General features: G+C 50.5%; 1 protein-coding gene across 7 annotated transcripts in view; it reads left to right on the top strand.

The window, feature by feature from the left end:
* Positions 1-23,583, top strand: part of LOC143827697 (uncharacterized) — a 96,300-nt gene that overhangs the window by 30,015 nt on the left and 42,702 nt on the right. For 3 of the 7 annotated variants that reach the window (XR_013227387.1, XR_013227385.1, XR_013227386.1), the window contains one exon: positions 7,650-7,728. The exons of 3 other annotated variants lie outside the window; for them this stretch is intronic. Coding sequence is in view for 1 of the 4 variants with exons in the window: in XM_077317515.1 (XP_077173630.1) it covers positions 7,650-7,728; positions 18,116-18,203 (167 nt within the window). In the remaining 3 variants the exon portion in view is untranslated. Of the gene's footprint in view, positions 1-7,649; positions 7,729-18,115; positions 18,276-23,583 lie in introns of those variants that run through there. One more of the 7 variants, XM_077317515.1, reaches the window with a different exon arrangement.

The raw sequence follows: 23,583 nt of genomic DNA, 5'->3' as shown, positions 1-23,583 counted from the left end.
TCTGTTGAGGGGAGAGGAAAGGGAAGGCAATTATAAGCTGCTTTGAGACTCATTTGTGTAGAGAAAAGTAGCATCTAAGAGCCAACTCTCCTTCTCCATCTGTCTCTCTACTGTAAATAAAGCTAATATTACAGCAAGTGCCATAAGCTTCCAGTTCCCTTTCCCCCAAGGAGAGACCAATCGGAGTAACGTCACCACTTGGAAAAGAGGGACACACGCAGCAGTTCTTTCCTCTCGGGTTCCTCCTGCCTCCCGTTTTTCTCAAGCGCTCTGGAACGGGTTAACCGAACAATGAATGCGGTTGCGCATAATCTGCAGCGGCTGCTGCTTGTACCTCTCCGGCAGCGTTTATGATCTAATTAGCGTCCTCCAGTGCATTGAGAAGAGTCGGCCGGTTTTTATGCCTCCACTTTTATGCTGCCTTATTTCAGTGCGCCCTCCCCCCACCGACACCTTCCCAGGGTGCAAAAAACAAGGAGAGTGAAAAAGCACTCCGTCTTCGTCAGGGACGGGGACCGGGACGCGGAGGCAGTTGGCGGGCGTGAAAATGGTGCGGGTGCCATGTGTGTTTGGGCGCACCCTCGTGCCCACCCGTTGGCAACGTAGCTGCTGATTCAGGTGAGGCAGATGGAGGGTTGCCGGTGTGTTGGTAAGGACAGCTGCTGCCCTGTCTCTCCTCTGGTACCTGTCTTGTGGCTAGGTAAGCAGAAAGCTGCGCAGAGGAAAAGGGGAGGGGGGAAGCCTGGCCACAGAGAAACTGTTTTGAACTAACTGCTTCCCTATAATTTGCAAATGGGGGGAGGCAAGCACAATAGCCTCACTCTTCCTCCCCCCCCCCTTCCTTCTATATCAGTGGATCTTAAACTGGGGATCGAATGACCCTTTCACAGGGGTTGAGGCAGGGCAAGCAGCTTGGCCCAGGGGGGTGCCATCCACACAACAGCCTTGCGGGGTAGATCGAGACAGAGCGTTCGTCTGTCTGGAGCAGCGGAAAAGAGTGAGATCGGCCTGGTGGGACAAGAGGCAGAACTGAACTGAGAAACCCTGGGGGAAAAAAAAACCAATTTATATACAATCATGAACAATGGATCTTCACGCCATTGGTCAGTTTTGGTTTAATTTCTGTGAAAGATCCCTTGCAGAATTTTATGGTTGGGGGTCACTACAACAGGAGGAACTGTATTAAAGGGTCGCGGCATTAGGAAGGTGGAGAACCACTGTCCTGTATCATAAAGCTATATGAGTGCCACTCAAAACAGCCCAGTGACTGGAGTAGAGATGCCAGCCTCCAACTGAGACCTGAGGACACCCCGAAATTGCAGCTCATCTTCATGCTATAGAGATCAGTTCTCCTGGAGATCTCCCATCTTCTTAAAAAGAAAGCTGGTCATTCAGAGAACCCACTTAAGTCTCTCATTACAATGTTCCAGCACTCTATTTGAGGGCCATTTCTAAAGGGCGTGCTGTGACGCTCCCCGCGGCATTCCCGGAACAACCTCATTACTGAAGGCAGGTGGGGAAGAGAATCAACTGGCTCCACCACTGTGAGAATGCGGAAGGAGGACGGGAGAGCCCTGCCCAAAACAGATACCAGCCATTGCAGATTCACTCCCCAGAAAATCAGGATTAACTCAAGCGTGCAGAATAAGTCTTGGAGCTTCCTTTCCGGTGCCGGATTCGCCACTGATGCTTTCGCTGCTGCACACTCAACGAAGGACATCGTGGAGCTGGAGAGGGGGGCGGGGAAGGGGAAACAGGGGTCCGTCCTTCGCTGTGGCCGTGGCAGCCCTCTTCCCTCCCGGGAGCCGAAACTGATCTATCACCATAAGGCTGCGAGCAGGGAGAGACAGGAAATCACTCCCGATCCTAATCGCGGGCGGCGGATTGAATGGAGCCGGTGTGTGGAGCTGAAAGAGCTAATCTGTGAATTGCAGGCAGGATGCTTACCCTCTTTTTACACGCGCCCAAGAGGTCTGCTGTAACCAGAGGCCCCGCCAACATAAATAGTTTCTGTCAATGTGTTTTATTGGACGACATCGCAGCTGAGATCAATATGGAGGTTTTTTTCAGAAAGGCCAACTGCCTTTCGGGAGCTAACGAAAACAAAAGCAAAACAAAAAAAAACGAGGGAGGGGATCGGATGTGCAAATGATAGTCATTGCGGAAGGGGGAGACGGCAGGTCTGCCGCCATTGTGCCTGCAGTGCTGAGAAGCTGCGTTCAAGACTGGCAACCATCGCAGACAACACAGAACATTCAGACTCTTAGGTGTACAGAAGTGATGCTGTGTGTTGGCGTTGCCAGCCTCCAGGTGGTGTCTGGAGACACACACCCCTTCCCGAATGACAGAATCGCCAGGCAACAGAGATCAATTCCCATGGGGACAAAATGGCTGGCTTGGAAGGCCGACTTTATGGCCTTATACCCAGGTGAGCTCCCTCCCCTTCCCCAAAATCTCCAGGTATTCCCCAAGCCATACCTGACAACCCTACCATACGTCCAAATACACTCTGATCCATTCAAGGTAGCGCCCCACACGCTGCTTGGCCACTTGTGGGAACCCTCATCCATCCACAAGTGAAGAGCTTGGTGGGGTGGTTAAGCGTGGTGGCTTCTAATGTGGAGAGCCAGGTTCGATTTCACACCCCTCCCGTCGCTCCCTGTGATGTCACTTCCGGCAGATCCCGGAAGTGATGTCATGTTGCTTGAATGGGTCCACTCTCTAGGATTTGGGCAGGAGCGGAGGATCACGTCACTATCACACGGGTGATGCAACACGGGTGATGCAATTGAATATTTTGGGTGGCGCCATTAAAATATTTTCCCCCCCTCCTGGCAGCCTTCAGGTGGCCAGCGGGCAACAAATACAGACAACATTTGGCCAGCGGGACAACAAATACAGGAGACCTACCCGGTGATTTCCCCGGCAGAGTGTGGATTTGAACCTGGGTAAATACGACCTGTTCTTATTAGCAAGAAAGGGAGCAAAGGAGAGTGTCCGGGTCGGGTCATTCTCTTGTGATTTACGCGCCACGCGGTGCAAACGCTCTTTGTTTCACGTTGTCATCTTCCGGGAAAGGGAGAAGAAAAGATTAGACACATTCTCCCGTCGCAGGGATGTTTTATGCAAATTGCTAACGAGGCGATTTGCATATTTGTCGATAGCACTGTGCATATTTGCGGCTGATTTGCATGAAGCCATAAACTTGGCGGTGACTGTTGCTGTTTTCTAATGAGAAGTTTTAGTGCGATCACACTGGCAGGCCCAGCGAATTAGCTCTCACGCTACTCTGCGGGGGCAGAAGTCAAGTCTGCTCTCCTGACGAGCCCCATATGCTCTCCCCCCCCCCCCCCCGCCGCCTCTCCCTCTTTCACCAGGGACAACCCCTCCGTCCCTGGTGAACCTCAGTCCGCGCAGTGCCTTTTAAGGACCTTTTGGAAGATGTTTTGAGCCCCTTGCACCAACAATTTTTGGAAGCTTCCAGGACTGCCGATCCGGTTCGGATTGCCAGCTCTTGGGAACTTGGCTTGGGAAATGCGTGGATGTTTTCAAGATGGTGCCAGGGAAGAGGATTGCGTTTTCCAGGGGAATTGAGCTCCGTAGCTGTGGAGCAGAATAGTCTGACACTGTTTGGCGCACCATGTCTGCTTTCAGTGTGCCAGACACAACGCTCCCAGTTTGCGCTTTGCAATCGGGACAGTTTATTTTGAACTGCTGAGAATGTGAGCCATGCTGTGCTTATTCACACCAAGTGATGCTCAGTGGTTCAAGAACTCCTTTGACATGCATGCTCTCCAGGGGAACTGATCTTTGTAGAGATCATCTAGGGATGCCAGCCTCCAGGTGGGACCTGGGAGCCGCCTGGAATTATAGTTCCTCTCCAGACCACAGAGATCAGTTCCCCTGGAGAACATGGCAGCTTTGAAGCCCCTCCCCAAACCCCGCTCAAGCTCCACCCCCAAATCTCCAGGTTTTTCCCAAACCAGAGCTGGCAACCCAAGTCCCACCTGGAGGCTGGCATCCCTAGGGGAGAGGCAATGCTCCTATGCTTGCCACCTTGGAGGTCCTATACGGGTGGAAGGGCGGCACAGAAATATTTTAACTCAAAACCCTGCATGCCCAGAAATATTCTGCTAAATAAAGTCGTCGTTATATAAAAAGCTATATTATTACTAGTTTGTGTCTTCCCATGAGCCCCACTGTTCTAACGCATCCTGGAATCCGAAAAAGAGAAAGGAAAGGGGAAAGCAAACCTTTCCCTCCATCCCCTTTCCGCTTCTCTCTCTAGCACGCCGGCTCCTAAATCTGCCAATCACTGCTAGGCCCGGGGCAGGTGGGGGTGGGCTGGAATGAACCCACTGCAAACTCCGTTCGCAGAAGAAAAAAAATTAAGCCTGGCAAAGAACCAGGAAGCCTGTGCAATTATTAGCACTGCCTGGAGGAAACGCGGCAGTGGCTGTCTTTCAGAGCTGGCTTGGGTTTTCTCCGTGCCCAGGTTGCCCTGAGACTTCTGCAGAGCCCGCGGAGAGCCTGTGCGGAAAACGGCTGTTTCAGAGGCCCCGTTTGCTCTGAGATTACTGCGGAGTCCGGGGAGAGTCTCGGGGAAGCTGCCAGCTTTCTGAGTTGCCGGGGCTCCCCCAGGCCAGCCCTTTTAGGACACGGCAGCCCAATTTGGAGACATTCTCCCCGTGTGATCAGGAGCTGCACATTTTCGCCAGCCTGGCTTTTTGAGCCTCCCTTATTTTGCTTTCGGGTTCCTGCTTTCCGGTTCATTCGACTCCATTTTCAGTGGCCGGACTGTAGAGCTCTGGGAGGGGGTCGTCAGTCTCCTGGTGTCGCCTGGAGAACTCCTGCTACTGCTGCTATCGATTGCTAATAGCAGTGGTGACCGAGGGGAACTAAATCTCTGAATCCCAGACTCAGGAAGTAACATCAAGGGAATTATTTAGATCCTGGCCTCCCCAGGCCTCAATTTAACACCTCCAGGAGTTTCCCCAGTGTAGAGGTGACAACTCCAGTCCCTCCCCTACCGAAAACCTTCCCTCTCCAGGCTGTACTTCCAGATGTCCAGGAGTTTCCAAGAACGGAATGAGCCACCCTAGGTGGTCACATTTTCCCATCTGGAGCCTTGCTTTCGAGGAGCACAAGGACAACAATAGCTGTGGGGCAGAGGGTGAATGGAGATTGAGGGCGAAGGGAAAAACGGCGCTCAATCTTTTAATTCAGCAGTGGATTTCCGGATAGTCTCCACTTGCCGGCTGGTAACGCTGCAGGAGGATGCCAACCAGAAATGGTTTATGGGAATGATGCCCAGAAATAGATTTTGGGATACGCTTGTGTATGTCCCCCACCCACCCCTTTTTTTTTTCTAACGTCAAACCGGGTTAGCTGGATGAGACTGTAAATATTCTTCGCTCCTGGAGGAAAATAGCCTTGCAGGGGTGTGGCTTTCCAGATGTCAGTACGCTGACAGGGGCTCATGGTGATTGTAGTCCATGGACATCTGGAGAACCACAGTTTGGCCACCCCTGCCCTAGAGCAAGGTACAATTCCTCCATTTAAAAACTCTGCTTTCCCTGAAAGAAACCTGTGCATGTGCACCCATACGCACAATCCAATGCTTGTTCCTTCTCCAATGTTGATTTTGGTGGATTTATTTCCACAATAAGATCTCTGCAGCAAGATTTATTATTTTGAGAGAGAGAGAGAGAGAGAGAGAGAGAGAGAGAGATGTTTATTAATTATATATTTTCCAGTTGATGAAACATAATATTTAATTTGACTAACTGCATGCGTCAGCTGCAAGGACGTGATCCGTTCCTAATGGTGAGTCCTTTGTATGCTTTCCCCCCCGTTGGATTGATCCACTAGGTGACAAATGTACTTCACATTTCCCATGCCCGAGAGCGTCACACGCGAGGAGACAAAATACATTCTGCTCCTCTCCCCACGAGCTATTCCTGTCTCTTGACAGAGCGGTGCTTTCACCCTAGTAGTGAGTGAGGCTTCTTCATTCTTTGTCTCGAACGCTTCCCTGGCATTTGGGGGTCCAGTAGAAACCGTGGGCTTGACGTCACCGAGGATTCGCTCTGTACTAAATTCAGAAGTCTTGATCACAGAATAAATCCTGGGTAAGCGAGCTGGGAGGAGCCTGGCAGATCCTGAAAACTTAACAGGGTCAGGATTAGGATGGGAGACTGCCAAGGAGGGCTTTTTGGGGGAAGGCCACCTCTGCTTCTCCTTTGCCTCGAAAGGCCCTTCCTGGGGCTGCCGTAAGTCAGTTGCGCCTTGACTGCACCTACATGCGCATAATGCTTCCCCAGGATGTAGATTCTAGTGGAAGCACCATGTTGTATGATAACCAAGATAAGGCTCTGGAGAAGACAATCATGGTAACACACATGTAGGGTTGCCCGTTCCCAAGTAGAACCTGGGGATCCAGCTTATCTCCAGGCCATGGAGATCTGTTCTGCTGGAGACAGTGACAGCTTTCGAAGGTGGACTCCATAGCATTATACTCCCTCGAGGTGCCTCCCTGCCCCATATCCTGCCCACGCCTAGCTCTACCCCCCAAAATCTCCAGATAGTTCCCAATCCATAGCTGGCCATCCTACACACATCGTGTATGTTTATTTATTTCATTTATACCCTGCTTTTCTCCCCAGGGAGGACCCAAAGCACCTTACGGCGCTGATTTCTCCTTCATTTCGTCCTCACTACAACATTCTATGGCAGGTTGGCTGAGGCTGCGTGACCGGCCCAGGTTCACCCAGCCAGCTTCTGTGCAGAGCAGGGATTCGAACGTGGGTCTCCCAGCCCAGCACCCTGACCCACACTGGCTCAGCGCTTGCGCATTAGAATGGAATCTGTGAATCCGTATCTGGAGGACAGAGTCTTCTCATCAAAGGAAGCACTTGGCCACATGAACAGACCCGGTTCCAGATGTAATGCCAAGAGAAAGTTTTGGCAGAATGGGAACAAACTTGGAACAAACTCCTGACCAGAACCAGTTGTGCTTCATGAGTGAATGAATTATTGCTTGTTTTTTTGGCAAACCATAATTTGTTTGCACTCAGCCGGCGAACGATGCTTTTATGTCTGCCCTGCCATCCAGGATTCCATACAGTGGTTTGCTATCAAGTCTGAACTGGGCTGTAACTTAGAAGAAGAGTTGTTTGTTTATACCCCACTTTTCACTACTCGAAGGAGTCTCAAAGTGGCTCAAAGTGGCTTACAATCATCTTTCCTTCCTCTCCCCGCAACAGACACCCAGGGAGTTAGGTGGGGCTGAGAGAGCTCTGACCGAACTGCTCTGCAAGAACAGTTCTAAGAGAACTGTGACTGGCCCAAGGTCACCCAGCTGGCTGCATGTGGAGGAGCAGGGAGTTAAACCCAACTCTCCAGATTAGAGGCTGCCGCTCTTAACCACTTCACGAAGCTTCGGGAAGAGCGTCGAGCACAACTTAAACAAAAAGCAAGCTGGGCAAATCACAACTATAATACAAAGAGCAGCAGAAATTAAAGGAATAATTATGCATCTCTCTCTCTCTCTCTCACTCTCTCAGGAAGATCCAGAGACAAAATGACAATCATGTTCAATATTTTTTTCTTCTAAAACCTCTCTCTCCCGTTGACACCTTTCCCCGCAGATCTCAGTGCTGATAAACATTGGCAGGTGAAGTCATTAGCAGTAATAGCTCTGGACACTTGGAAGACAATCGTCCGTGGGTAAGGAGATGTTTGGAACATTTAAAGTGCTGTTTAAATGAGGGGCGCATGACGGAACACTGTTAAGGCCTGGGGGTAGGCAGAGATGACCTTTATCACCTCTTGTCCTTTGTGGCTTCGGACGTGGGTGAACCTTTCCGTGCTGCTGCTTTCCCCAGTGTGTTCCTTGGCGCCATTTTTACGTGGGATCTTGAGGCCGGTGAGCCTTTTAATACACATTTGAGCCAGTGTGGTGTAGAGGTGAGGGTGTTGAACTATGGCATTGTAGGTTTATCCGAGCTCCATAGAGGAGGCGTAGGATAAGGTTGGAGAGAGGTGTTATTGCCCCTCCAAGCTACGACCCACCTCGGAAAGGGTTTTGAATTATCATTCGGAGGAGGTGGTTTAATTGTTTTGAATGTTCTAAAGTTCTTATTGCATTGATATGATTGTTTGTACAGTTGGTTGTTACCCACCCTCAGCCCACCAGGGAAATAAAATCAGAGTCCAGGGGCACCTTTAAGACCAACAAAGATTTATTCAAGGCGTGAGCTTTCGAGTGCAAGCAGCTACTCCTTTGAACCCAACCAGGGAAGGGTGGGATAGAACTAAAAATGTATTACTATTATCGTTCAAGTTCATTTGTAACCCACTTTTCTCCCCGATGGGAACCCAAAGCACCCTACTCTGTTCTTCTCTCCTCTGATTTAGCCTTCCTTTTTAATCAACCCCCTAAGCCCACAGCACAAGCATCCCTGAACCGAGACACCAAGCTGGCTCAGGAGAGGTCCCCATTTGAGGAGAAACGTGGGGTACCAATGAATAAAAATGCTCCAAATCTGAAGTAGCTGACCTATAGGTGGACAGAGCACCCAAGACAGAATCTCAGCTGGGTACTGGATACCCAGTACTGGGAACTGTTCCGGTGACCCCGGATTGCCATTTGCAGCATCGGACACACTGGGACCCCTTTCCCCTTTCTCGCCGCCCTCCTCCCCCCCCGAAAAATAAAATAAGAAGCCCAAGAAGGGTGACTTTGTTGCTTGGCAGCGCGGGGAGAGACTCCGCCGTTTCAAATCCACAGGCACATTTTTGGGGTTAGGTGTTTACAGAAAGCTTGGCAGTGCCTGCAGCAGGAGAAGAAAAGATTATTGTTCGGCCGCCAGGAACCAGTGGCGTCTCCCTGCCTGTGCGCATAAATATCTCTGTGTATCCATCCCTACCGTGCGGCAAGGACGGAGGGAAGCGATCGGGGAGGGAGGGCCCGAGAAACTGCACCCCCACAGCCTGTTTGCATTAAAGGCCGTGGCTCTTCGGATCACCGCCCCCCCCCCCTATCAAGTCGCTGCTGTTTTCACTGTTGCCCTTCTCTCGCGTCAGCCCCGGCCATAGGGCCGATCCAGCGTGGGGTGTTGTGTCTCGGAGGCTGCTTGGAAACAGGAACTCTTACAGGGAAGCCCAGCTTGCGAGCTGGCGGCCAAAGATCCCTGATTGGTGCTCACCCAAATTTTAGCGGCCATCGCTTTGTGGTCATGGCACGGCTGAGGGCCATAGGGGCGCCAGGCTCCAGGTAGGGCCTGGAGATCCCCTGGAATTTCAGCTCGTCTCCAGACGCCAGACGTCACTGCCCCTGGAGAAAAAGGATGCCGTGTGACATTGGAAGCCTCTGAAGGTCCTCCCCAAAATCTCCCGGAGTTTTGCAACCTGGATATAGCAGCCTGACCCCCCTGCCCCATCTCACTCTGGACCCAGCAACCCTAAAAGACCAATTTGCATCCCATCCAGGTCTTTTTCCCACCTAGAGCTGGCAACCCAACCTTGGAGGGACGGTGTGATAAAAATGTACCGGATAGATAGTATTGGGTGGTCCACACATTCAGGGGTGCGAACCGAAATGTATAAAAGGCAACAGCGAAACGCTCAGGATATGAGCAGGGAGGGGTTATTATAACCCTTCTGCCCTTGCATGAGTTTGCTAATCGAAACTGGTCCTCCCCTTGTGTCATTATTGTAGCTAGAGGGGGGAAAGAACTGGCAGAGATCCCTTGAAAAACTGCCGGGAAGATCTCCCACTATCTCTCCTGCACCAACTTCCTAAAATCTGAAGGATTAGGGAAGATGAAAAAGAGGAAAAAATTAGGCTGGGTGGGAGAGAGGATCTAACAGGAAAGCTGTGCTGTTCCATAAAGAGATTAGCCGAGAGGGCGAACGGGATGCAGGAGGGGCGATCCAGAGCAGGTGTACTTAGAAGTAAGTACAACGTTATTCATTGGGGCTTACCCCCAGGAGTTGCAGGCAACATGGTCTCTTGCCCCAAACAATATCTGGGCTTGGATCCTGGCCCTCGCTTCCTTTCCCCCAAACCCAAAGGCCATCATGCTGAATGCTTTCGCAGAGCGCAAAGACGAGCAATCTCGGAGAGCTCCTTAATTTTCCAGACGCGGCAGCCTCAATCCCACAGGGAAAGCCTCGCATACAGTAGCGCATCTATCTCTCCTACAGGTCCGCTCCCAAACAGAGGAGGATCATTTATCATGCAGGTCACTTTCAGAGGAAAAAGAAACGGCTTCAGTACTTAATTTCAGAAGGTCCTGTTTGAGATCCTTTCCCGGGATCCCCCTGGGAACATTCCCCCACAGCTGTGGCTGAACCTATCAAATGACCTCTCTGGTGTCCCTATAAGGGAGAAATGAGGCTTAAAACAAAACAACGCCCTCCCACCCACCCACCCACTGCTCTTGCCTGGACAGCCCAGGCTAGCTGATCTCATCAGCTCTTGGAAGCTAAGCAGGGTCAGCCCTGGCTAGTATTTGAATGGGAGGCCTCCAACGAATACCAGAAAGGTGACATGGAGGTGGGTTATGGCAAACCTGTCTCTACGGGGTCACCCTGTGTTAGCTACGACTTGATAGCCCTTTCGATCACCACCAGCTTGGCCCAGTTCTCACCCCCAATTAGAGTCGGGGAATTCCTGGAGATTTGGGTGTCGGATCATGGAGGGGCAGGGCACGGGAGGGACTTCAGGAGGGTGTAATGTCATAGAGACCGACTCCCAGAGCAGCCATGTTGTCCAGGGGAACTGATCTGTCCGGTCTAGAGACGGGTTGTAATTCCAGGAGATCTCCGGGCACCTACGAACCCCAAAGGTTGAAGCGTCTAAAAATTATTGTCCTAAAAATATATTAGGACAACTGGGCCGGTTGGGAGACAGTTTAAAAAAAACATAAATAGCTTTGTCTGTGCCAGAGCGGTCAGATCTTTCAAAGCCCTTTCTCGGTGCGTAAGTGTTCCGTTAAAGACAGAGGGGGGAATTTAAAGCTCCACACGGCTGAACTTAATTCAGGAATTATAATATTAATTCAGAGAATCGCCCAGACTGACCCAAAATCGTCTTTGATGGGTATGCAAATGGTGCCCAGCAGAACAGAGAGGAGATGTGCAAATAGGGCGATGCCCCAAAGCCGGCTCCTAATCACACCCAGCAAGTCGGGGAGACGCTCCCTCCCACCCACCCCATATCATTTCCATACTGTGATGCCTCGCCTCGGCCCAGCCTCCCAGGCTGTGCTACTTAGAGAAGCAACTTCTGGCTTTTTATTTGTTGTTGTTGTTGGGTTTTTTCGTATCTTAATTTTCTTTTAGTAAATTGTGTTTCTTAACATCTCCGCTGGTTGCACTGGCGGGGATCTTGCCAAGATCAATCGACACGATGCTTCCTCTAAAACCTCCCAGCCTCTAGCTGAAGCTCAAAAGATTATTTCAGATGTTTGGCCTTGAGATTCCTACATTATGTATCCCCCCTCCCCTCCAATTTTGTTTTCTTTTTTTGGGGGGGACAGCGAGTGGTGGGGTTGCATCTATAATTCCTTCCTTGGCCTATTTGTCCTGTTATCTGCTGTCTCGGGTTATCAAACCCATTTTCCTTGATGTTTGCCGAAGCAAAGAGTTGCCAATCTCCAGGGGGTAGCTGGAGATATCCTGAAATTACAGCTGATATACAGGCAGTGGAGATCGGTTCCCATGGAGAAACTGGTTGCTTGGGAAGGTGGACTATGGTATCCCCTCCCCAAACCCAGGGTTGCAACCTCTGGGCGGGGTCATTCATGAAGATTTGGGGGGTGGAGAGGGCAAGGTGGAGGGACTCTATGGAGAGACTCTATGGGTAATGCCCCTCCTTGCCCCAGGTCCCTCTACCTGGAGGGACTCTATGGATAATGCCCGTTCTTGCCCCAGGTCCCTCTACCTGGAGAGACTCTATGGGTAATGCCCCTCCTTGCCCCAGGTCCCTCTACCTGGAGGGACTCTATGGATAATGCCCCTCCTTGCCCCAAATCCCACCCACTCCCAGCTCTACCCCCAAAGTCACCAGGTATTTCCTAACCCAGAGCTCTCAGCCCTACCTGGAGGCCGACAACCCCACCTCCCTTCCCATTTGGGAGATGGTAATGCGCCCAGGACTCCTCAGGTGCATCCCAGAAAGCCCTGGGGGACTTTCAGAGCTCCACCATCAGGTGGGGCGGGCCCAGCAGCTTCTTGGAGAGAATTGCCCAATGGCTGCATGGAACCTGAGAACATCAGCTGAACCTCCGAGGTTAGACCAGGGGCCGTGGGAGTTGCTGGAAAGGGAACACCCAAAGAACAGATAACAGCTTTTCCAGCTGACAAAGCAGTTTTTTTTTTCACCCCCCCCCCCCCCGCCTCCCCGAGATATTCTTATCTGGTTATAAAATGAGCTCCCAGACTTAGGATTTGATTCGGAGAAACATGTTTGATTAGGGAAAGCCCTTTGGCTAAGATGTAATGACTGCGGATGGGAGGTCCCACCCTGCAATATCAGGAAAGGGAGTTCCCCCCCAAAAAACCCTAATATCACAGCATCGCTTTATTTTTGTGTGGACGGGAAAGGATTTACGCAGCCGTCTGGGTATCGGCTGTTGGGGACCGCCCCTGCTAAAAGTGTCGTAAATCTGCCAAGGCGCCCCATGCCCCCAAAATGGAGCGTGTCATTTCAGTTGATTCATTGACTTCTCTTGGATTTCGATTTCTATATTGTTTTGTTCCCTCCGTCCCCTCTCTCTGGCCTTGTGCAGTCTTGCGCTTGCCCCTGCAAAACAGCCGCCTCTTGCTCAAAGGATAAAGGGAGCTCATTTTTGACAGGCGCTTCTTCGCCCAGGACGTAGAGAAATCCCACTCTTTGCTCGAACCAAAACACTCCGTGAGATTTACAAAAGGATATTGTTCCACTCCCTTTAAAGGCCTCATCCGTTTTTGCATTGTTTAAATACGTCAGTATGCTAATGTGGAATACTCTGCTTGACCTTTGGTTAGGTTTGCCACCCCATAGGGATCTCCTTCTATTACAGTCAATCTCCAGATGACCAAGATCTGCTCCTTTGGAGAACATTGCTGCTTTGGGGGGGGGTGGACTCTAGGGTGTTGTACCCCACTGAGGTCCCTCCCCACCCTCCACAGGCTCCACCTCTCCAATCCTCAGGTGTTTCCCAATTCAGAGCCGGCAAATCTACTGTTGCTTTACTGGCATCAGACACCCTAGCTCAGGGGTAGTCAAACTGCGGCCCCTCCAGATGTCCATGGACTACAATTCCCATGAGCCCCTGCCGGCAGGGGCTCATGGGAATTGTAGTCCATGGACATCTGGAGGGCCGCAGTTTGACTACCCCTGGTTGTTTCAAGTACTCCACCCCAAACACCAAAAGGAAACTGCCGTGATCCGCATCCTCTTTCAGTGCCCCATTAGTTATTAATTATGGGCCCCCGAATCCCCTCTTTTTAATCTGCCTGGCAACAAAGAAACTCAGTGGTTCCCTCTAGTGGTCTGTTCCGCTTCCAGGTGGGGGAAAAAAAAAAATACGTCCACCGGCAACGCTTCCTTGAAATTTCGTGGCTGTTGGGTTTTTTCCTTCCCTTTCTCTCTCCCCCCTCCCCCAAGATCTATTCCAAGCAGGCACGGCTTGGCGTCTCAAGAGGAACTGATATTGAGCATACGGTTTATTGCGAAGCACTAATCTTCCCAGAACTCTCACGTTTTGAGGGGGGGGCGAAGGGGGGGGAGCGCCAGATTGCGTGAAGGAAAGTTGGCACAGCTGCGCGGTGTCTTTTTTGAAAGACATTTGGTTATTCCTGAAAGCTCCGACACGAGCTTGGGAAACAAAGGCTCGGCATATTAAATGCTCTTTGAGGTCTCTTTCGGCCTTTGGCTTTGGATATCCAGCGTCTGCCGCTTTCCTGGAAAGCCCCGTGGGTCCGTGTTTGCGACTTGCAGGCTTTAGAGATCAACAGAATTGTTGAGGTGGGCGCTTTCGAGAATTGATGCTGCCTTCGTCAGATATGGGTTTCCCCCGATCTGATAAAGGGGGCGTTGACGCTTGAAAGCTCATTCGCGAAAATCGTGTGGGTTTCTAAGCGGCTACCGGACTCAAATCTAGCTTTCTGACTGCAGGCCGACACGGCAACCCTCTGAAACGATCTTCAGGTCTCATTCTTCATTTGTCATATGAAGCTGCCATGTTCTGTATCACACTGTCGGTCCATGTCTCTGGCGAACTTTCGTGACACGAGTGGAGATTGGAACCTGCTCCCCACTAGATCCCAGCCTAACACTAACCGCTACACCACACTGGCTGTTTTGTTGTGTCGAGCGACTAGCTGTATTTACATTCTGGCTGTTCTGCATGAACCCTTACCCCCCCCCCCCAAACATATTCTCTTGGGCCTCCTTGCCGCAAAATTTCTGGCCATGGGCCTAGTTTAATCGTCTCTTCCTGTCCCCGGTAGCCTCTTTAAAACAAAAGTCATTTTAGCTTCTTTTTTTTCCCTTTCTATCGGTCTGCAATTAATTAGTTAATTTCGCGTTGGAGCCTCTTCAAAGACCCTTTTGGAAGAGCCCCAGCAGAGCTGCCAACCTTCCTACCCACGCCCAGGGCCCCATGCTGCGGAGATCTATGGGTACATGGATGTGAGTGGGGCTGTGTAATTGTCTTTAGAAATTCAAGGTTGAAGAGAGGCATTCTAATTAATCTCCCGGCCTTGCTGGTCAGGATCAAAGCCACAGGCAACTGGCAGGGTTGCCTTGGGGGTTGTTAGAGGAAATGTTTCCTAAGCATATTCTGTCACAAATCTGGCATCTGTTCCGTGTTGGCAGACAAGGCCAAGAAGCCCCCCCCCGGGAGATTTTGGGGGCAGGGCTGACTGAGGTCACACAATGCCGCAATGTCACTTCCAGTCATGTCACCAGAAGTGATGTCACACGTTGAGGCACTCTAGCAATCCCACCCAAACTCTGTGGTAAAACTGGGCAGCAGTGGGTGACGATGGAATAAGGTACTCGTTGTTTTTGAGCCTATGGGCCCTTTCGGAATTCTGACACGGGGTGATGGGCACAGCCCCAAAATGGCTGCTGCAGGAGGTGGAGCCAATACAAAATGGCTGCTGTGGGAGGAGGTGAGCCATTTTTCTGACCTGTAATGGGGGAGGGGATTATTTGCCCCATTTTGGACCTGCACCCACATTATTCCTTGAAGCTCTCATAAGCCAGAGATTGCTAATGCTAGATGTAGAGCCAGTGTGGCATAGACTCAGGTTCAAATCCCTCCTCTGCCATGGGAGCCTGGCCAGTCACACACTCATAACCAAGCCTACCTCACAAAGTTGCTGTGAGGATAAAACAGAAGAGAGGAGAATGACGCAGGTGAGTTTGGTTTCTCACTGGGGAGAAAGTCTGGATTCAGATAAAGTAAACGAGTAAAATATCTGCTGGGATTCTGAGTCGTGTAGTTCACTTCTTAAATGTGGCTTGGGAACTGCTCTTGTCTGTGCTTTCTCTGGCCCTGATCCTCTCATGAGCTGCCCCTACGAATATCCTCGGGAACTTCCCTTTCCCAGAAGCATTTGTGCATTCCAATGGGGAATCGCAGCCTGCAATTCTGGGACTCTTCCTAAAATCTGCTTAGGTCCCCCAAGGTTGCTCCAACAGATAATCCTTGCACCTGTAGTGACAAATGCATCCACCAGCTGCCCCAAACCCCCAGGGACCTGTTGAAGGATCTTTTTTTTTGGGGGGGGGGGAAGTAGTAAAGAGCAGGAGGGAGGCTGGTGGAAGAATCAGAGCACAGGGCTGGCAAGGATGCTGGTGCCCCTTTGCTCGCCTGCTTGCAAGAGAGGCAATGATGTCGCTGCCTTTATTGCAGAGAGAGAGAGAGAGAGAGAGCTCTCCCTTCTGTCTGCTTGTTTCCTAATTGCAGGCCTTGTAAATTGTCTGATTTATGGCTCCGTTCATCAGTTCTGGCCCTGGGGTATAACATACTTTCCCTTCTAGGCCGGGAAGCGGAGAGCGAATTAACCATCCTGCTGTAGGTTCAATAAGGAGTCGAGTGTTTGGGGATCTTTATTGGGAGGCTTGTGCCAAGATCTCCTCGCTGCTTCTCTCCCTCCACCTCCCCCTTCCATTTCATCAGGTTTCAGCAGCTTCTTTTCCTTGTCTTGGGCAGCAGCTGCATCCGCGATGCTCAATCACAGGGGCAGCCTTTGAAGCCTCCGATCAGGAGAAGCCACCAAAGAGCTCCTTGGTTTTAACACCCATTCCTCCCACGAACTTGGCACCAGAGCCAAGTCCTTGAAAGATCTCTTTCTGTTAGGGAGGAATGCTGGTGGGGGGTGAGGGATGAGTGTTCCGCCTGTATCCTGATGCTGTGCTGAACAGGGACTGAGACCAGAGAATGGGGAAAGCCCAGCTTGCCGGTACTTGAGGCATTGTAGAGAGCACAAAGGAAAGAGCTGGTCATCGAAGGAGCTGGGAATTTGACTCCTTCACACCCTTGAAACACCGGTTCTCTTCTTGACGGGGCTGGAAAGTGCCCTCAAATGTTGGCTGATGTATGCTGACCCTGTAGGCCAGGGGTAGTCAAACTGTGGCCCTCCAGATGTCCATGGACTACAATTCCCAGGAGCCCCCTGCCAGCGAATGTTTGACTACCCCTGCGGTATAAAAATAAAATCTTCAAATAGAGGTGACCTCCAGCAACCCAAGGCCTCGAGACAAGATCTTAGGCGATCTGTGTGCAGAGTCACTTGGTGCAGAGTCACCTTCCCTATCCTTAAAGGTATTGCCAATATCTCCAAGGCTTTCTGGCAGAAACCAGCTAGTCTGGTTGTCACATTCAAAAAGGTGCCTGAGTTGGAACAGGAGCTGTCATCCCTTATCCAAAAGGGAGCAGTACAGAGAGCTCCTGGCTCAAACCCCATCACAGTTTTCGACTCCCATTTTTTTCCCTGGTACCCAACAAACATGTAAGCTTTAGGCCAGTCGTGAATCTGAATTTTTTTTTTCCTGAATATTGGAAAGTTTAAAATGTTGTCTTTGTGTACTTAGGTATGAATGGTTTTGTGTAGTTGACCTTCATGATGCTTATTTCTATATCTCTCTCCATCCCTATTAATCACAGGTTCCTACACTTTATGTATATTATCATATTTCTTACCAGTATGTGGCTCTTCCGTTTGGGCTGAGGAATGCCCCGCAGGTATTTTCTAAACATGTGGCATTTGCAGTAGCACACCTATGGTCTGAAGGTTGTTCCATTTACCCATATTTCGATGATTGGCTCAATAGAGCACTTTCCCCTTGAGGAACTAGTCACAGGTTTCCCTGATTATACAGACGTGTCAGGAATTAGGTTGGGTAATTAACAGCAAGAAATCATGCCTCCAACCTCCTCCGAAGGCTTCCTTCATTGGGGCCCTTCTGGACACCACAGTGGCCAAAGCTTTCCCGCCAGTCGCGCAAGCTGTATGCATCAAGGCGTTGATTAGGTGTCTTCCGATCAACAGATTTCAATCAGTCCTTTTCTTTCAGAAGCTGTTAGGGCTGATCGCTTCTACTGCAGTCACAACTGCCCTTCACACCTGAGTGTGACCTTTGCAGAATTGGTTTTTTAAAGTAAATTTCACCCTGCAGTGCATTCCCAGTATAACTAGCTTCACAGTCCTTAGGTCCATGCTATGGCAGTTGGGCTGGTGGGTGTGCAATAGTAACTTTCTACCAGCGTGGCATGGTGGTTAAAGAGAGCCAGTGTGGTGTAGGAGCAGCGGCCTCTAATCTGGAGAACTGGGATTGATTCTCCACTGCTCCACATGCAGCCAGCTGGGTGATGTTGGGCCAGGCACAGTTCTCTCAGGGCTGTTCTCACAGAGCACTTCTCTTAGAGGTCTCTCAGCCTCAACCTACAGAGTGTCTGTTGTGGGGAAGAGAAAGGCATTTGTAAGCCGCTTTTGCAACTCCTTCAGATACCGAAAAGGGGGCTTTAAAACAACAGCTCTTCTTCTTCTAGCTGGGTTTCCATTTGAAGGAAAGACATTTCTGATTTCTGTCACCCTTGATGCATCATTACAGGGGCCAACAGCATCCAGTATGCGGACTTCTCCTCGCCATTCCCTGCTGCCAAGGACATCGGCTTTCCACTATGGAATTTGCCCACTGATAGCTCCACAGGTCTGGAGTGTTTAAAGAGGGGGCTCTGAATCTGTTTTAATGTGTCAAGTTTGGACATGAGTGATTGTAAAATTTAAGATTATCGGGGCCAGCTTTCATATGATTTAAAAATGTATGGTTATTAGGGTGGTCCGTGAAGCTTCCTTCTACCAGAGTCTTGGTTTCTGTACCAGCCTCTGCTTCCCCTTCAGGGGCTTTGCCACATTTTATTCTCCCCCCCATTTGCCTTTTATTAATTTTTAGCTGCCGTGTGTGTGTGTGTGGTACAAATATATTGTAGTACATAAAATAAAAGAGCATATTGACAACTTAGGCAGTTCATCCCCTGCAAGTCGGACTGAAATATAGACCTCCAGGCAGTGTTTTAAGATGGAGGGTGTTCCGGGGAGTGGGAATTTTTTTTTTTTGAGGATTAACTAGGATTCAGGCATGTTCTCAGAAGACCTTTGTCTGTTTTGGCACCTTGGGCTGAAGCGTCCCCTTTATTATAGAGGCCCTTTAAATTATTGACTAGGAGCCCGTGGCCAGAGAGCTAACTGGTTGGTTCCAATCGATCTGTGAAATTCAGCCCCTCTGCATCTTGGTCCTGAAATACCTCTAGGGTTACCAGGTCACAGCGCTGGAGTGACAGCCAATATATATTTGGGGGGGGGGGTATGAGCTCTCGAGAGCCGGGTGTAGCAGCTCTTCCAGGGCCGGCCCTGGACAATTCAGTGCAGGCTGAGCTGCTATGTTCGGAACAACCTTCCCCCCCCCTTGCCCCCAGTTTCAGTATGGCCTCTTCCGTTCTTCCGCGTCTCTGACGGACGTGAGTTTTTTCCTTCCTAGTCACGGCCTGAGTGGAGCCAGGAGAGAACTTCTATTAACTTGGCCAGCCCTCTGTGCAAACTACATTAACTGCCCAGGCTCTTAGCAGCAGACTGACACAGAAGATATGCTCCAGTTAGAAAGGAAATGAAGGGCTGCTCTGCCGGTGGAAACCGGAGGGCAGCGTGCCAAGAGGAGGAAACCATAGAGAAGTACAAAGTGGGTCAACTTAATGTCAGTCACAACTTTGCGAGAGGGCAGCTTCGTGCCAGCTACGGTGAAATCGTTGCGTGTTGTAGCTGTGCACGCCAGAGGATCTGGGAAGAAAAGGGTTAAAAGGATTCCCTCTCTGGCGTACACTTGGCATTGGATGCCATCCTCTCATTGGATACGGGTTGAGCTACTTGGCCACTGCTTGCCTTCTGGTTCATCTTATATTGGCCTTCTTCTTCTCTCTCTTACCTGGGCTTAGACTGTAGCATTAACCTTTTTGATATCCTGTCTCTCCTGTATCTATTGCCGGTCAGTTTCCTTGACGAACCACTTCCTTGTTCATCTTTACCTGAAGTTAAAAAGAAAGAATCAAGTGCATCTCAGAATCCACCGTAATGCAGAATCCCTATTAGAGAAGAGCAGATCTTCAGCATTCCTGGTTGGTTCCGCCACCCAGATCCCTTTTCGTTGTCTATTGGTCCATCCTGTTGATTGTATTGCCTCACTCTGGTTAATTTCTCTGTGAGAAAGGGTGACTCTAAACAACGTATGTAATGGGAGATTGCAGTCACTTGAACCCAGGGCCTTCTGGAGTTCCTGCACTCCGCCCCCCTCCCTGCTTTCGAACCGCTGCTCAGCTTTCAGAGCTGGAAAACAACAACAGCAACAAAAACGTCAACGTTTTTAAGGTTTTTAAACATATATTTAGGAACGTAACCACAGGGAAGCTTTCGGAGAGGCATCTCTGGAGGAGCAGAGCTTCAGACCAGTAATTACTAGGCAAGCTAACAGGATACTGTTTTCCAGGTGCCGCATCCTAGGGGCACGGATTAGCTTCAGCGACTTGGCAGAGCAAAAACAGTCCCAGGTCCCCGAGCAAGATTTGGGAAGGGGGGGGGGATGGCAGTCGGAAATGAGCGTCTCCATCTTCTGCAGTTCTCTCTGTTTGCCAGAGGCAGCCCCGGTTTTCTGATACGTCCTTGGCTTCTGTTCCTGCTTATGAGGGCTGTAAAGATTTATATATAATTGGGTTGCTAGGATTGTCGTCTTCCCCATTTCAGGGCCCTCTCCAGGTTGCTAGAATTGTTTTGCGGGAGTAGTGTTGTCCGCCCTGGGTTGGGAAATACCCGGAAACTTTTGGGGTGGCCTGTAGTGCCCCCCAGAGAGCTTCCGCAGCCAAGCAGGGATTCGAACTTGGGTCCCTCTGATTCGAGTCTGATGCGCCACTATGCCATACTTGGCTTTATAAAATACTGTGAGCGATTGATACACAGGATGATTCTGTGTTGTGTGTCCCCCCCCCCCAACCCGCTCCCTTCCCGTATGTCTTCAACCCAAAGAACAGATGCTTGTTTGGCTTTTAAATCCGTGGAGGAAAGGCTATTTTTACAGTAAACAAGTAATTTATAAAGGAAGTGAATTAGAGCCCCCAGCAATGTGAAGTCTATGCGGTGGTGACAGCGGGGGGAGATTTTGCTCTGCGAAATGGCATTTTATAAGAGTGTCCCTGTGGCTGCTTGTCAAATACAGGAGGGGTAGGGCGTCGCAGAAGCCTTTCCTCTTCGTTCCCTAAAAATGTGCTCCCCAGCTGTCATGCCTCTCAGAGAGTGCAATCCTAAGCACAATTGATAGTTGTAGACAGTGTCGTCAGGTCACGGCTGACTTACGGCGACCCAGCAGGGTTTTCCAGGCAAGAGATGCTCAGAGGCCCCTTGCCATTGCCTGCCTCCGCGTCATGACCCTGGTATTCCTTGGAGGCTTGCATCCTTCACATTCTGGGCTTAGAAAACTCTGCTTGCCATGGCTTCTTCTTTTGAGAAGCACCGGGCTTGAGAGCTCTGCCCTGGATTGACCAGGCTAGCCTCATCTCATCAGATCTTGGAAGCTAAGCAGGGTCAGCCCTGGTCAATATTTAGATGGGAGGACCCCAAGGAAATCTTAGATGGCTTACACAGAGGCAGGCAATAGAAGACCACCCCTAAAAGCATCTCACCTTGAGAGCCTGCATGGTTGCCATAAGTCTCACATATTGAGCTCTTTGTAGGAGATCTTCTAACTTCCACCTTCCCTACCCTATGTGGACGACTGCCCAGAAATCTGTCCTTCGAGACGCCTGTAACCTGAAGATTTCTGGGGCTCATGTCTGAAAGTTCTCTCCTGCAGCTCTGTGCGAATTATTGGAACATCTGATGAAACCGACAGCTAGGGTTGCCAACTCTGGGCTCAGAAACCCCAGAGATTGTGTGTGTATGTGTGTAGAGCCTGGGATGGAGAAGTGAAGGCCCTCAGCAAGCCGTCGTTTCCTCCAAGAGTATGGATCTCTGTCGTTTGGAGATGGTTTGTAATTCTGGGAGCTCTCCCAGTCTCACCCTACCTATGACCCAGCAGCTGCCGAGCCACAAATATGTCAGCAAGGAACAAACAAATGTCTGCATAGCCACCTGTTGCTGTGGAATCGGTAGGAGAACATCTGCTTGGTATTCAGAAGGTCGCTGGTTCAACCCCCAGCAGCTCCTGTTGAAAAGGAAAAGGTCGCAGGTGCTGCGAAAGACCCTGGAGAACTGCTGCCCGCCTGAGTAGACAGCAGTGACCTCCACAGACCGAGGGCCTGATTCAGCGTAAGGCAGCAGCAGCAGCAGCTCGTGGGCTCGTGCTGTGAATGGCCAAAGGTGCTTCCTCAATTGTAGGAATCGAGAACACTCCTCAATCAGAGATTGAGGTCACCGGCAGCAGCCGAGCACCGTCCCGCCGGACCATCCTCAGGCAGCGGAGCTGATTAAGAGTGCTGATGAGTCACAGCGGGAAGGAAGTGCAATCAGGGGTGCAGCAGGGCCGGAGACGGCAGGCGGCTCAGGGGCTCTTAGGCAGAGCGAGCCCTTTCCCTGCCCCCTTCCACCGGAGCGGACAAAGGTAGCCCTCCGGTCTGGCAGAGCAGGCTGTGACGGCTGATGGTGTTTGGGTATCCCGCAGCCTGCCCTCTGGAGCCAGTTGCTTTGGGGATTAACAGCCAAATCCGCAGGCATTTCTGACCTGCCTGGTACGACCAGGAGAAGATGAGGCCACTGAGCACACTGGCCAGCCAAGTGATACCTGGTGAATGCCTGCTGAACCCTGAAGCCTTGATGTCAGGCTTGGATTTTGCCAAATCTCAAGGCACCTCCAGGCTGTTGGAGCAAACATTTAGCCTTTGGATCAGTCCGCTCATAGATGGGATCAGCACGTAGAGAAGGATCTCACCAGCTGTGGGTGCCTAGCAGACCTCCTCTTTGTGGCTTTGTTTTTAGGCTCCTGCTCTGGGGTTCCTGAACTCCCAGTGACACCTGGATACAGAACAGGAGGCTGGACTAGAAGGACCACTGGTATGAAACAGCAAGACTCTCCTGGTGTTCTTATGAAGGCCTCGACCTCTGTGCCCAGTCGTTGGCCCTCCAGAGGAACTGGTTGGCCACTGTGTGAGGCAGGAGGCTGGTCTAGATGGACCCCTGGTCTGACCCAGCAGGGCTCTTCTGATGTTCTTAAGCTGATGTTGCACAGAATAATCTAGGAAGACACCGGTGCTCAGTCCCCAGCCCACAACACAGTAATGATAACACTGTCCTTCATTCACAGGGCTTTGTCAGGAATACTGTGCTAAGATGCATGAATTCCCTCAGTTGGCCTAAGTTTTTTTAGTGCCCCACTGGCTTATGACTCTGGTCTCCCCCATTCAACAGAGAGAACCTTTAAAAACTGGGGATGAGCATTTGCACCTACTGGGCATTCAAAAGGAACAATGTAAGAATAATAACAGAGAGGCTCTTCCCAAGCCCTCCATGGGCCATCATGGCAGCTCTAGAAGACCAGAGCTGACATATAAACAGATTCTAGAAGCCAGTTAACACTGAGCTGCCTTTCAACCAAGCAGAGACGATTCCTCTCACCTTTGTGCATTCCCTCAAAATCTGGCAACCTAAGCACTTGCCTAGGTTCTTCTCATGGTTGGGCCAGCCCTGCGCTTTGAATGCGAATACAAAATCTGAGTGTTGTTCTGATATATTCCTCCCTGGGAGGCCTTTGGGGAAGATTCCTGCAGTCAAAACAATACAGCAGATATGACGGGGTCAGTTCGGAAGGATTTTTTTTTTCATTGTAGTGGCTTAAATTAGTTGGCGAGGGAGAGACTGTCAAAAGCTGAAGGGAGGAATTAACACATCAAGGGAACTGTGGAAAGAAAGAACACAAGCCAAATCAACAGATCAAAGTCTGGAGACGGAATACAAAGGGGGCATCCACCTGTTGATGGATATTGTGGTATCTTGGCACCAGTCTCCATTTGCAAGTATGGCCTTTTCTGCAGTGGTGTTTTCCTT

The sequence above is a fragment of the Paroedura picta genome, chromosome 18, assembly GCF_049243985.1.
Source record: "Paroedura picta isolate Pp20150507F chromosome 18, Ppicta_v3.0, whole genome shotgun sequence".
NCBI classification, from domain to species: Eukaryota; Metazoa; Chordata; class Lepidosauria; order Squamata; family Gekkonidae; genus Paroedura; species Paroedura picta.
Note: the sequence above shows the minus strand (reverse complement) of the source record. Positions and strands in the feature narration are given on the sequence as shown.